Consider the following 15,333-nt stretch of genomic DNA (forward strand, 5'->3'; position numbering starts at 1 on the left):
TAAGTGATCCAAGTAGTAATTAAAAAGTTCAAATATAGATGTGGTTATTTGTTAGTGAGACAGTAAATTGGTGGCTTGTTAGTGACAAGGTAAAGATTTTATAGTATGAAAAACATGGTTCTGGTTCAGATTGTAGTAAGTTAGAAAGGTAATTTTATGCAGAGAGAGATGTAATTTTATGGGAGAAGAACTAGACAGTACCTGAAAAGGGAAACGTGCTATTTTGCAGGGGAAGAGATGTATGAGAAGAAAAAATAAATAACAGACAGGAGAATATAAGATTTTAAAAGGGGAGAGGGTTGGGTTAAGGAGTGTGAGGATCAAGAGAGGTAGGGATAAAGTTGGCAGTTCATTCTGGTGTCATACATGTCATAACCAGGATGATCTGAGCTGATCAGCTGACATGATTTTGAAGGCACGTGTTTTGTCAAGGTGTCTTAAGAGCTGCAGGAGGGGTTATTCCATTTTAGATGCAGAGTTTGAGTAAAGTGAGGTTCCAGATGAATTATGGGCTTTGGGAACGATGTGGAGGAGTTTGTCTTTGGAGTGGCGAGATTTAGTAGGTTGGTATTTTTGAATTATTACCTTTTTGGATGGGAAATTATCAGGGTTAGTTTATGTACTATTACCAGTTGATTGTAGTGGAGTTGGTGAGGGAGTTCTGTCCAGTTTAAGGCATATTAGTGATGTCTTCTACTTGAGGTATTGGTTGCAAAGCGTGCCACTTCATTGTAACATTGTTCTAGCTTATGTTGTATAGTAATATGTAGATTTATAAAGAGTGGGGGAGGCATATAATGGCAGGGTTGGTAGGTGGAAGGCTTTTGCTGTGGTTTGTCTAGCCCTTTCGATTAAGAATGGTTATAACCCATATAGCTAAGGCTACTGCAGTAGTGGTCATTTGAACATCTGTTGTTATGGTAAGTTGAACTTACACAACTATAGTTACCTCTTATACCACTCAGTCTTGGGAGTGTTTGGTGGGAAAGAATGATCTGACTTTGAAGAGACAGGGGAATCCTGTAATCTTCATCTGTGATGGGGCAAAGCACTAGACTACAAGGAAGTCAAAGTTGTAGCTGAAGACTATACTGAATTCCATTGATATCAGTCAACCTTCCGGCTTGCCTCAGTGTCATATCCTCCTCCTCCTGCATAGACAGTCTGTAACAAGGAAGCCAGTAGACTCCTTGAAGAGGGCACAAAAGTACTAGATGCTGAAGGAGCCATTACACATTTGGCAAGATCTTAGAGTTGATGAAACAGCAGGGATCATGGCCAAATTGACCAAGTCTCATGGATAGGAAAATCCTACAGTAGACTTTTTATCTCTGCCCCATCAACCCCCTAGATGGTTGTTCTGCAGACTCACTGGTTTTTGATCTGATGCTGCAGCTCCTATCCCTAGAAGACTTGACAATATCTTCTAGCCCCCCCCCCCCCCCCGGACGCACACACTGGTTATGAATGGTAGATTAGGGCTATTTTAGTAAACTCGGTTGTTGTGCTTGCTACTGGCAAGAGTCCGCCTTTCAAGGGAAAAGCCTGCAGGGTACCGCTGATAAGGAGTCTTGAGCATTGGACTGCTTTGCAATGCATGTGTATGCATCAAGACACCTTCTCAGTCAAGACTTTTGACTACTTGATGTGTTTTCTAGGTTTCAGTGCAGTCTAGCAGGGAAAACAATGGAGCAACACTGTCCCAGATTGGTGAGTACTAGATGCATTATATATGATTCATTGGATGGAGCAGACACAATCTGGTCCAGGGTGTTCGTGTTAAAGTCCATGAAGCATTGTGCCTGTGACTCTGAGGCAGGGTATGCTTCCCATTCTATAAAAGGATAGTTATTCATCCATTAATAGGGTATCTGGTTGGATGGTGATTGCATCTAATAAGTCTGAATAAGAGTTATGAGACTCTTGGGGCATAGATGATGACCTACAGCTAGCTAGGATATGTTGAAAGGAGCTTAGCTAAGATAAACTGCATGTAGATCAACTCCAAGGCATCATTCTCCATCCTGTTTGACCAAACTGGAGGTATATTAGTTGCTAATGTACATAGAGAAGCAATCGCCTTTAAGTCCCTCTCTGTGCTCTTTTTGATCTAAATGTGTACAAGGCAGTGTAATACTGCATGGTCTGGGTACTGTGTAAGGCTTTAAACCAAGCTGTGGTTATGGTACAGATGTCTACATTCTCCATAGTGAGGAGGGCTTGTAGGATATGGAGTTTTTTGTTTAGGCTCCTAACATTTTGCAGTAACAACTTATGGTTGCTTTGAGTATTTTTTGCTTTGTTGGTATTTTTTTTATTTTTGTCATTGGATAAAAAAAGGCTCTGAGGTGCTAATCAAGTTTTAGCCAATATCCAAAAGCCTAGGGGGGACAGGTGCAGACCATCCTTGGCAAAGCAACATGGTCTGCTAACCATGTCCCCCCATGCTTAGATATGCTTAATTCCCCTGAAGTGACATCAGAAACCAGACCAGTTATTAAAATCAATAATTTTTTGCACATACTGTGACAACATCCTTAGTGAAGGTAGAATGCTGCTCAATGCAAGACTTGCACCTGTGTTTGCATATTGAGAGGGCTCCATAATGTCTCTTTTCATATAGTCCAGTGAGGTACGTTTCAAGTTATTTAAACCCACGTGGATTATGATAGGATCATAACATGGAGTGCAGTAACTTGAGTGTGAGCATGATATAGCAGGTCCTGGCACCAAGTTTGCAGCTAACAGTTAATGTCTACTTGTTGAACCTGGTGAATGGGGCATCTGTGTGGTGTACAATGAAATATCCAATGACAAGAATGTTAGGTAAAGTGCTTGCTTGCCTTATGGGCTTCATTCTTTGGGGACCTTTTGGTGTAGGCTTTTATGTAGTTTGCTATTGCTTTTGTGTGCTTTAATGATTGCTGAGAAAAGGTGCTGCCGTTAGATGGCTTAGGAGACCTTTGAGATTTGGGAAGGTTTCTTTTAAGTGCCTCAGCATAAGAAGATATGTGTGTGTGATGAGTGGTGTGTATGAAGGCTGTATTGCGTGCATGCATCACAACTTTGTAAGTGCAATTTTTGCCTCCAAGGAAGTTGTGCATTTACATCACTCGCATAATGTTGTTATGTTCTCAGACAACCAGTTAATCCTTAAAGAAACTGAGACAAATGCTATGTTGTCTCAGGATGCCCATATATACTAAGCTGGCTGATATTTGGAAATAGCATATCCGTGTTGTCCAGTCCTCTGTTAGGGAGGGCTATTATGGTTTAAGGACTGGATTTGTTTCATCAAGAGTATGCTAGAGTAGTGGGTGGGAAAACTATATCAGTAGCTAATACAACAGAAAATAGTAATGAAAAAGGAAAAGGTGGGACTTTGGAAGTCATATTACAATAAGGGGCTGAAGTGTGATACACAGCCTTTTAAAACCTCAACAGGAGAAGTGTCGGCGGTTGGGGAAAGATTCATGGTGCAAGAAGCAGTTCTTAACTTTCTATTGTGGAGATAATCAGAATTTAGATTTCTTTTAGTGTTTAGCAGAACTGCTCCACACAAATCAAGCCTTAAAATGGCAACACTAAATTCCAGGTAAAATTATCTATAGCTTTAAGGCACAAATAATAATCCAGTCAGTAAACAGCTCAGCAGAAAAACAGTTCCAACAAGGCCCTTTCTCATTAAAGCCAGTTTACTTCTATCCAAAACTGTTTCTTACCCAGAGGTCTGTTAGCTGCTATTAACAAAAAATATTTAGTTACAAAAAGTCAGATAATTTACTGCAGTTCGCAACTACATATATTTACTCAGCCTCTTGGTTGTACTGTGACTGCCTAGCTTTTTCTTTCCATCTTTTAATTTCATGGAACCTTGTGGCTTGTGCACTGTTCTGAAGTATAGCCAGAAATTTTCAGGCATAATTTACTGATATCTGATGTTATTTTGTGAGGTGTTCTGCAGAGTGCTGCTGAAGTAGTGAGAATGATACAACCTTTGTAATATTATTTTGACTGTAAAGAAGCTGTTGGAAACTTGTGTCAAGTACTTGGGAAAAGCTACAATGTACCTGGCAGTCACGCCATGACGTTGAGACAGGTTGTACTGGTTAAAGTTAGGGCATTTGAAAATGAAAAGATTTTCAAGTTTATAACAAAGTGAAAAAAATAATTCCTGTAAAGGTCTTCCAGCTGCTTTATTCTTGGATGTTTCTGTGCAGGTTGTGTAGTTAATAATTTAATTTGCATGTCTAATACTGTTAGCATTTTATTTATTTACTTAATTTCTTCTGGAGCTTTGTCCTGCTGTATTACTCGAATTTGCCACCCAATAGGAGATTGCATATGAGCGTAAAAGTACTTTGCAGTGTGTTCCGTGGATCAGGAAGTTTACAGCAATCTGGGAATGTATGTAGCAGTAATAACTTCTCATTCAGGATGAGATTTATTCGCATATGTTGTCATATATCTTTACTGAAGTTCATTCAGTGTTTAGCCAGAATTGTGGAAGCACCTGGGATCATTTTTTTTTTCTGTCAGTGCATATTATTACTGCATGTAGCTGCATTCAGTATGTTTACTTTTGAGACTAATATGTACGTCCGCATTCACCATGCATTTGTATTTACTTTTAATATAATTGTTGTGGTTACTGTTGATAGCACCATCTGCATGATTTGGTAGATTTTGATTTGATGAGTTATTGAGTCTGTATTTATAATTCTGAAAAAGTAGCATCGCTGGAATATACAATTGGAAAAGTATGGATCATGCCTGAGGAATGGGTTACTAGTAAAGGAAAGTAAGGATTCTAAATGGGTGAAAATGTATGCTGATGCTTAAGCTTGGCAGATTTGCTTTTTCTGATGGCATTAGCTGTATGATGTATATGAAAAAGGTAAAAAATATGTAGTTTACATTGATAACTTATTTTTTTTTATGTTCTTTGATGTTTTCTTGTTCTTAGGCGATAGAATCATCAAAGTGAATGGAGAAAGTATAATTGGGAAGACTTACTCTCAAGTAATAGCATTGATTCAGAACAGGTAAGAATGATTTTTTTCTCTTACAGTTTGACCTTCACAGCCTACTTTCCTGGGAGGATGACTTTTCTGTGTTTAAATTGATGGACAACTTTACTACCTTGAACTGAATGCCGGCTAGGCACTTCCTTCTGGTATTCTAGTCCAATTAGTCTTCCATTACTATCCCATAAATTATAATGTTTCCCCAACAGCACTGTGGAGATTTATTTTTGACACAGACATGTTTAAGGGGTACTGTAAGAGCAATCAGAGAATAATGAAAGCTATTACTTGTCTAACAGATATACACTTCTTAAAGAATGGCCTTAATTTGTGTAGTGTGTTTTAAAAATCTTGTAATATTTTTTTTTTAAGATGAACGGCATAGTCTTTGTAATCTTGACAGAATGGCACAGTTTTGCTTGCTCCTGGGGATTAGTACAGAAGCCTAGGAAGTTGGAAAGTTAGCAAAAAATTGACCATTACTACTATTTCCCTTCTCTGACAACATTTTGTTTTCAGTCTAGGGTGGGTGACCCAAATTTTGCTACCCATCTGGTAACCTTAAAGGTAAACGTAAAGGAAAACTCTATGCAGAAGGTGGAAATGTATGTTTTTTTATTATTTTATCTTGAAGTTGTTTGCAATAGTTATTCCTTAGTACGTCACTTCATGTGCAGTATTATTTAGTAATATATTTTACTTCAGAGCAGCCGTAAAGTGGACTGTCATTACTAAGAATGATTCTAATTTTCATGCCATCTGCATTGCTTTTACAATGCACTTTGTGTCCCCATAGTATGGCATAGAAACCAAAGGGTAAAAAGGTCACACAGACAAATTGTTCAGTAAAAAATGCAAGAAAGACCCAAACAAGCTAGAATCTGCTCTGTGTGATAACTTAAATCTCCTTTAATGTAGGCTCATGGGATATATGCAAATAAGCCCATAAGTACTTATCAGTGTTTCAGCTACATGGCTTCTGAATGCTCATGACCTTTTACTTTTTAAGTCTTTATGGGTACATTTAGGGGGAAAAAACAAAAAAGTAACGGGCAATCAGGAGCCATATAGCAGAAACACTCATATAGCCTTAAGTGGTCATTTGCATTTATCATATGGGCCTCCAATACAGGAGGTTTATGGCATTATACAGTGAAGACTCTCCCTTGGCTTGGTCTTTGTTAGTGTTTTACATAATGTGACATAGACTAGACACAGTAAAGGAGGTGGTCTATTTCTGCATTTGCTTAACAATGCTATGAGTAACTGGCTTATTAGGCAATGAGTGAAAACTATCGATGTTATGTGGTCCAATCTCGCCTACATTCTTACTCACGGGTTCGGAGCCGAACATCGGCTCCGACTCGGCCAACTTATTTTTCTAGCACGAAGTCTCTAATTAGCTGGGCTAACCTGGTATCCCAAGTTGCACTGCTCCATAGCCCCAGATCTCGTTTGCCGCTCGTGTAGCTAGGACGTGGTCTCGCTTGGCTGTGGCTACGTAGCTTTAAAACTTCTTATCTGAAGTAGTTAACTTCATTTGGTCTACAACCTGTGGGTATCGGATCCGATTCGGATCCGAGCCTGCAGCTTTTCAAGCTTACAGATCTGAGCTCCAAGCTCCACCCCCTTACCCACAATACCCTGCTACCTCCTTGTAACCCTCAGATCTTGTTTGCCGCGGCTTAAGATAGCTTCTCAGAACGAGCTCAGAGTTGGTTTGTGAGTAGTTTAATAATAGAATTCTTATTTTTCACTATATTTCCCTCTGTGTGTGTGTGAACCTCAGGTAGTTTATCATAGCGGTTCCTGTTTCTTTAGCTGTAGTTTATTTAATTGTTTAGTCAGCTAGTTTCCCTCCCCCACTAGAGTGTGTGAAGGCATGTGCTGCTTCCTTTTTCCTTTACAATGGCCGAAGACCCTAAGGCCGTTTTTTCTAAATGCACTGAGTGTGGTCATAAGCTGTCCCCAGCGGATGGCCACACTCGGTGTGTGTTATGCCTGGGTGTGGAACACCTTTCCACAGGCTGCACTATTTGTGCAGCCTTTAATCCCAGAGCATTAAAAGACAGAAAGGCCAAGCTGATTGTGGCGGGCCTTCTGCCACCAGAATCTTCTTCGGCTTCTGCTGTGGTGCCAGCCGTTACCATGGCTGTCCCACCTTCCACTCCCAATCCCCTGGCCAGGACTCACCCTCCCTCTTTGGCCCAGGAGGAAAGGGAGGACAGAAAAAAGGGTAGGAGAGACAGGGAGAGAGAAAGAGAGAAACACCGGAGCCATAAAAGGCGGTCGGAGTCGACTCCCTCGGCTCCGCCACCTAAAGTTGCTGCTTCTCCCTTGAAGGCCTCCGGAGCCAGAGGAGGAGACACGGTCACCTTCTAGGTCATCAAGGCGACCTTCCCGGCCGCCTTCGGTGGCCTCTAGTAGGTCTACTAGGAGCTTGTCGGACGCAGACATGGATCGGATGATGCGTCAATTTTTACAGGCTCAAATGCAGTTAAGAGTGCTCGTGCCTCCCCCCCCCCCCTCTGGGGGGGAGCTCAACACCCTTTTGCCCCTATTGCTCCTTTCGGGTCTCAGTGCTGTCTGATCCCGGTTAGCTTCGGAGCCGGGGTGGGGCCAGCGCCAACAGCGTTTACGTCTTCGGTGCCGACCATGCCCTCGGGGCTATCGGATCCAGGATTCTTGTCAGATCCGAGCTCTCGGAGCCGTGGGCTGGGTGTCAGATCCGGAGGGGCTAGTGGAACTTCAGCTCCGTCCAGGTCGGGTCACACTACCCTTTCGGATCCGATCGGGTCGCCTTCGGCACCGATCCGTACGTCGGAGCTGAGGGAACTGCTCTCGGTTTCGAGGGAGAGCAGTTCACCGTCAGCATTCAATGTAGTGAAGAGGGTTCTCTCGAGGGACTCGAGACCCCCGGTTCTTGCTCTGGACCAGCCCATCGCTCCCACGCAGTTGAGCCTATCCTCCATCATCCGACCCCAGGGACAGCCTGCGCTTATGTCCCAGATGGTTCCCTTGGTGGAACAGGACATCGCTGGTGAGGCCTCTTCGGACAGCCCCCCCGAGAAGGTGCCTCACAAGCGGAGGCACTTGGACTCACCCGAGTCCCTCACAGAGGACATGGACCTGGAGGAAGGGGAAGGTTCCCCACGATCACCCCCCGAAGACATCTCCTTTGGAGACATCATGGAAATGTTATGCATCAGGGGAGGGTGGTCTGCCCAAAAGCCTTCCTCGGACGAGTCCGTGTTTCTGGAGGCGTTTGACGCAGACCCATCTACCTCTTGGGTGTCCCCCCCCGCCGACCCCCTGGTAGAGTTTATTACTACCAGGGCGTGGAAGGAGCCGGACACTGTGGAGTCTATCCCCAAATGTCCCGACAAAATTCTCAGCCCCCCCCCCCTTGGACAAGGCATGTTAGAGTAAGGGTCCCCCTGTGGATGCTATGGTGGTGGCGGCGGCCACCAAGAAGGAACAAGCACAGGAGAGTTCCTCGGTGCATCCTCCAGATAAGGATTCTCGGATGGTGGACAGTTTGGGAAAGCGGATGATCTCTTCACCGACGTTCTCGGTAAGGTCTCTGAATTACATGGCACATGTTATTCGTCTCCAGCGGGACCTGATTAAGGAGTACGCTGGATCACCCCCAGAGTCCATGTCGGCCGAGGACAAGCGTATGTTCTCGTCCCGAATGGCCACTCTCAAGTCGATCACAAACACATCCATGCGGCTCCTCTCCCATGCCACGGAGGGAGTGGCTAGGGCTAGCGGAATGGGCGTCGTCTTACGAAGACTGGCCTGGCTCCGTCTCTGCGACTTTGCGGAACCCTTTAAGGCGTCCTTTGCAAACACCCCTTATGATGGTTCAACGCTCTTTGGCAAGACCGTCCGCAACACACTTCTCCAGAGTGAGAAAGACGGGAAGACGTCTGCCGTCGGGATCCGCTTCTCTGCTCCCCAGAGGTCCTATTCCAGGAACCAAAAGGTACAGAAGAAGATGTGGTTCCGGAAGACTCAACAACCCCGTTTTGCTCGGGAGACCTCGTCCTTCAGAGGCAGAGGAGGACAAGGTGGACGCCGGCCCAGAGGCAGAGGGGCCCAAAGAACTTTGGGTCGAGAGAACCTTTCTCAGACCGACCCGCGCAGCAGCCCTGAGGGGGTGCCCGACTGCTCTTCTCTGGAGGCAGTCGGGGAGGGGGCGCTTCTCGGAACACCTAGTCAAATGGAAGTCCATCATCACAGATCGCTGGGTGCTCCGAATTGTATCCAGAGGATATTCAATCCCCTTCTTAACCTACCCTCCTCGATCGAGGGATCCCCGATGTCCCACCCGGTCAAAGGGATGCAGCAGCTATAGAAACTCAAGGACTGCTAAGAAAAAGAGCAATCCAGCCTGTCCCCCCAGAGCAGTCCGGATTAGGGTTTTACTCCAGGTTCTTTTTGGTGCCAAAAAAGACGGGGGACCTAAGACCCATACTCGACCTATCAATGCTGAACCAGTACCCAAAGAGAAATTCCGGATGGTCACTATTCAATCCATTCTCCCACTGTTACAGGAGAATGACTGGATGTGCTCGATAGACCTCCAAGACGCATACTACCACATTCTTATGGACAGACGATCCAGGAGGTTTCTCTGCTTTCGGCTAAGAACCAGTCATTACCAGTTCAGGGTCCTACCCTTTGGTCTCACCACAACCCCCAGGGTGTTTACCAAGGTCATGGCAGTAGTAGCGGCCCACCTGAGACTTCAGGGCATACAGGTCTTTTCCGTACCTGGATGACTGGCTCCTTACCGCCCCCACCAGGCATCAACTTTGCTCAAACAGAGATTACCTGTTACAACTAGCTCACCAACTAGGGATCCCAATCAACCTCAGGAAATCATCTCTGCAACCCACTCAAATTTTGGATTTCATAGGGGCCAGGATAGACACGACACAATCCAGAATTTTCTTGACAACCGACAGGCTACGCAATCTTTGCCTCCAAATCTTGGACCTCTTACAGTCTCCTGCGCCACCTGCCGTATTGGTCCTGAGGGCCCTGGGATCCATGGCAGCTGCCATCACTCTATTCCCGTTCGCCCGTCTGAAAATGAGAATTCTTCAATGGACTCTTCAAGTGCAGTGGTCTATTCTTTTTCAACCCCTATCTACCCCTTTTCCTCTCAGCAGGGTGTGCAAGGAGTCGCTTCTCTGATGGCTTCATTCCAAAGACCTTCGGGAAGGACGTCCTTTCGTCCTACCTCCCCCACAAGTCACGGTGACCACGGACGCATTTCTCCTCGGGTGGGGGGCATTACAGGGGCAGATCCGTCCAAGGCACGTGGACTCCCACAGAGACCCCACTGCATATCAGTGTACTGGAGATGAGGGCGATGCTTTTTGCATTACAGGCTCTCCATCACCTTCTTCCTTCGGGTATGATTGCAATTCAATCGGACAACATGTCTGTAGTCTGGTACATAAACAAACAGGGGGGAACCAGATCCTATCCTCTTTGCAGGGAGGCCATGAGAGTGTGGGAATGGGCGATCTCCACCAACCGCTTTCTCATAGCAACGCACATTCCAGGTCGGTCAAACATCTTGCAGACAGGTTGAGTCGAACAATTCTCTCACCTTACGAGTGGTCTCTGAACCCAACAGTCGCGAACCAGATATTCCTCGCCTGGGGACAACATTGCTGCGATCTCTTTGCTTCGCCTTCAAACACAAAGTGCAGCGAGTTCTTCGCTCTGATTCCCCCACCAGGGGAAACCCCCAGAGACGCTCTAGTTCATGCTTGGCCATCCGGTCTTCTGTATGCTTATCCCCCTCTTCCCTTCATAACAAAGTTCCTACAGAAAGCTCGTCGGTTGGGGAGCAGAGTTATCCTCATAGCCCCATTCTGGCCTCGCCAAACCTGGTTCCCTTATTTACGGTCTTATCTAGTATATCCCCCCTGGATCCTAGATCCCAGTCCGGATCTGATTTCCCATCCACTGGGGCTCAAGACCCCCGACCTGGGTCATCTCAAGCTCTCAGCTTGGTTAATCCAGTTCCCCTAATGGCTAGGACTCCCGGTTTATCCTCCTCTGTTAAGGCCATCCTATTGGCCACGCACAAGCCATCCACCAGAAAGATCTACAAGAGTAAATGGAAACGGTTTTCCCTCTGGGTAGAGATGATGAATCTAGATCCTTTCATGGCCCCCGTCCTAGCAGTCCTTAACTTTCTTTCACATATTTTTCAGCAGGGAGCTAGTGCGTCCACTGTTAAAGTCCAACTGGCAGCTGTCTCCCACTATCACATAGGTAACAATTCAGGACACCTGGCTTCATCCAAGATCTGTAAATCATTCATGAAAGGAGCCTTCTTGCTACGACCCCCGATCAGAGATACAGTACCTCCATGGGATCTTACCATAGTTCTTCAAGCTTTAACTGGGCCCCCATTTGAACCAGCGGCCACAGTGGAATTAAAGTATGTATCATGGAAGACAATCTTCTTGATTGCCATTACTTCCGCCAGGAGAATTTCGGAGCTTCATGCTCTGTGCTGTAAACCTCCATACATCATTTTTCACAAGGACAGGATCTCCCTCAGGACCAATCCCTCCTTCCCAAAGTATCCTCAGAGGCCAATATCAATCAGTCTATCAGTCTACTGGTCTTCTTTCCAAATTTTCAGAATAAAGGAGAGTACAGACTCCATTGTTTAGATGTTCACAGACAACTACGTTTCTACCTGAACAGAACAGCAGAGATTAGAAAATCTGATCAACTTTTTGTGTCCTTTGCAAAATCACGTTTTGGGAAGCCAGTCACTAAAGTTACATTAGCGAGGTGGATCTCCCAATGTATTCTCCTTGCCTACAAAAGTTCTGGTTGTCCTGAGCCCCAACACGTGCGAGCCCACTCTACATGATCTATGGCTACCTCTGCAGCATTTTGGTCAAGGGTCTCGTTAGATGACATTTATGCAGCAGCAACTTGGGCTTCTTCACATACCTTCATTTCACACTATAAATTGGATCTCATATCCAGAGGACGCACTTCTTTTGGCTCTGCAGTGCTCTGGAATATCCTTCCATAAGGGCCTCCCAAGTTAATGGTAGCTGGGGACTCTGTCCCACAGGTTGTAGACCAAATGAAGTTAACTACTTCAGATAAAGAAGTTATGTACTCACCATAACGTTCCATCTGAGTAGGTAACTTCATTTGTCTGCAACCAACCCTCCCTCCTTCCCCCGGACCTATGGTTTGCTTGTTGCGAGCCTATGTATACCTTGTTCAGTCATCACCATTGCAAAGTGATAAGGGTTACTAGGTTATAGAAACTTTCTATTGCCTTCTCTGGCAAACTCGATCTGAGGGTTACAAGGAGGTAGCAGGGTATTATGGGTAATGGGGAGGAGCTTGGAGCTCGGATCTGTAAGCTTGGAAAGCTGCCGGCTCGGATCCGATACCCACAGGTTGCAGACAAATGAAGTTACCTACTCAGATGGAATGTTATGGTGAGTACATAACTTCTTTTTTTCTCACTGAATATTGTGTTTTTTCCTCGCAAAAGCTATTTTAATAGCTATTTGCTCTTGTTGTTTAGCGTGTCTTGTGGTGTGAGTGTTTTTTGTTCGTATCCCTCTGTTCCGACAGGCTAGGCCCGTTTAAATTAGAGGACCTAGTTCCTCCCTCCGTTGTATAGTTTTGTCCTATTTTCCTGTGTAAAAAAGTGGGGTTTTTTTCGCTTCTGTGTGTGTGGGTTAGTTATCTCAAGAATCGTTTAAGTTAGAGATTCTTATCAGTAGTTGTTAGCGGTAGTTCCCGCCTTAACCATTGTTGGACTAGGGTCCTGTTGCTTGTTTGTGTTGTGTGCAGTGGTCATTAATATGTCAAAGGAGCAAAAGGAACATAAACCCTCTGGGTTTAAGAAATGTTCTAAATGCAGCTACAAGATGTCCATAACAGATGGACATTCCATTTGTGTATACTGCCTGGGGGCTATACATTTACAAGAGTCCTGTAGCTTTTGTCACGCCTTCAGTCCGAGGGTACTACAGGAAAGAAAAAATAAACTTATACTGAAGGGTCTTCTAAAGTCTTCCTTTGAGGAGTCCTTGGACACTTTCTCTGGTTCACAAACTAAAGCCAGGACTTCTAAGGCTAAGAAGAGATCTCCGGCTCCATCTGTTTCATCGGAGCCACCGGAGAAGACTACCAAATTGGATTCTACCTCCTCGGCTCCCTTGTCCTCAGGGCCGCAGGAGGTAGCTATGGTTCTTGAATAAGCCTCGGCTCCAATTCTGTTAGATCCCATTTGGATCCGGTCTCCTAGTGTTAGATATGGATCTCCAGATAGGAGATCACGGTCACCTTCTCTCTCCTCCAAATCCTCCAGACTCTCTGATTTGGATGTGGATAGGGTGGTCCACAGGCTCCTGCAGTTGCCTGTGTTGGCAAAATTATTTTCGGCTCCGACCCAGTCGGCTCCGGAGCCAGTCCCGATGAGTGCACCGATGGTTCCTCCTCCGAGCACCTCCTTGTCTTCGGAGCCGGAGTGTTCTGCTCCGGGTGATGTTCTGCCGGCTCCGATACCTCTTAAGGCTTTATCGGTGCCTACGTCTGCTCCAACCATGTCGGCTCCGTCCTCTGGTTTCGGAACTCGGGTTTCCTCTGTCGGGCCCGAGGGGGATACTTCAGGACTTATGTCGGTTCCGAGCCTCCCTCTCGGCACTTCGGCTCCGGTCGTGGCCTCAGAGGTTGGTCGGTCCTCTGATTCAGGGGGACCCGCCTTCGAGGCCATGAGGAGCGCACTGGCCAGATCTTCAGTGACCTCACCCGGATTGGTCATTCCGTCCCCTTCCACACCGGCGAGAGCCTCTGATGTCTCCCTATCGGTTGACGACGGAGCCCCAAGGTCTGGGGATACCCCCATGAGCAGTCCCCAACTTTCTGAGGGCCCCTCGGAGTCTGTGCCTGAGGAGCCCCCAAGAAAGAAGTTGTGCAAGAGGAAGCACATAGACTCCCAGGAATAGTCTCTCACTTCTGATACCGACCTCGAAGAGTCAGAGGGGGTCCCCCAAGTCGTCCTCTGATGACGTCTTTCTCCGACATCCTGGAGATTTTGAGGCAGAGAGGCGGCTGGTCATCCAAAACCCCCTCTGAGGAGGAGTCGGTATTCCTCAAGGCCTTTGGGGCTCAACCCTCCGCCTCCTGGGTGTCTCCACCCTTCGATGAACTCCTAGATTTGATCTGTCGAAGGGTATGGGAGACTCCTGACTTGGTGGAACCTGTACCCAGACGCCCTAATAAATTTCTTTCAGCTCCCCTTGGGAAAGAGTTCCTGTCCAAAGGGGTTTCTGTGGATGCCATGGTGGTGGCGGCGGCCACTCAGCAGGAAGTAGCCGAGTCTTCTTCCTCCGTCCATCCTCCTAACAAGGAGTCCAGGAGTATGGATCAGTACGGGAAGTGTACCCTCTCTTCAGCGACCTTCACCCTTCGGTCTCTGAATTATCTTTGTCATTTTACTTGGCTCCAGAGAGATCTCCTTAAAGAGTTAGGAGATACTCTAATGGGTAACGTACCTGAGGCGTTAACGTAGACAGTTAACGCCCAGCTATCTACTCTTGGCTCGATTGTCAACTCGTCCATGAGGCTCATATCTTATGCAGCCGAAGGGGCGAGCAGGGCAGCTAGCTCAGGTGTAGCCCTCAGGAGGCAAGCCTGGATGCGCCTGTGTCATTTCGCGGAGGCCTTCAAGTCTTCCTTCACTGACGCTCCCTTTGATGGGTCCTCACTCTTTGGGACCAAAGTGAAAGACACCCTCACCAGATGCGAGCAAGAGGGGAAGACCCTGTCTGCCGTAGGGGTCCGTTTTTCCCTTCCATCTAGGCCTTACCCCAAGGCTCAGAGGGGAGGAAAAATGTGGTTCAAAAAGTTACAGAAGTCTTTCCCTGCCGCTCAAGGTGAGTCCCCCTTCAGAGGCAGAGGAGGGGGTGGCCTAGGGACAGAGGTGGCCCTCGCAATCTGGGAGACCATTATTCCTTTTGCTGGCCTTCCTATCATTGTCCCTGATGTATTGCCCGACTGTGCTATTCTGGAGCCAGTCGGGGGCTGCATTTCGTTGTACCCCGAAGCCTGGGCAGGTATCACTCAGGATCGATGGGTGCTTCGAATAGTTACCGGAGATTATTCCATCCCCTTGTTATCAGATGCCCCACCAGCCAAGAGAATCCCAGACGTTCCACCCAGTCAAAGGGATCACGCAACACTAGAAATTTCAAAGTTGCTGGAAAAAGGAGTCATCCAACCTGTTCCCTCA

At 46.3% G+C, this 15,333-nt stretch overlaps 1 protein-coding gene across 4 annotated transcripts in view; it reads left to right on the top strand.

Annotated features, from left to right (window-relative positions):
* Positions 1-15,333, top strand: part of ARHGAP21 (Rho GTPase activating protein 21) — a 2,418,417-nt gene that overhangs the window by 924,672 nt on the left and 1,478,412 nt on the right. For all 4 annotated transcript variants that reach the window (XM_044089838.1, XM_044089836.1, XM_044089837.1 and 1 more), the window contains exon 5: positions 4,967-5,045. In XM_044089838.1, coding sequence (XP_043945773.1) covers positions 4,967-5,045 — 79 coding nt within the window. The remainder of the gene's footprint in view (positions 1-4,966; positions 5,046-15,333) is intronic.

The sequence above is a fragment of the Protopterus annectens genome, chromosome 12.part0, assembly GCF_019279795.1.
Source record: "Protopterus annectens isolate FY-2018-M chromosome 12.part0, PAN1.0, whole genome shotgun sequence".
In the NCBI taxonomy this organism is placed as follows: Eukaryota; Metazoa; Chordata; order Ceratodontiformes; family Protopteridae; genus Protopterus; species Protopterus annectens.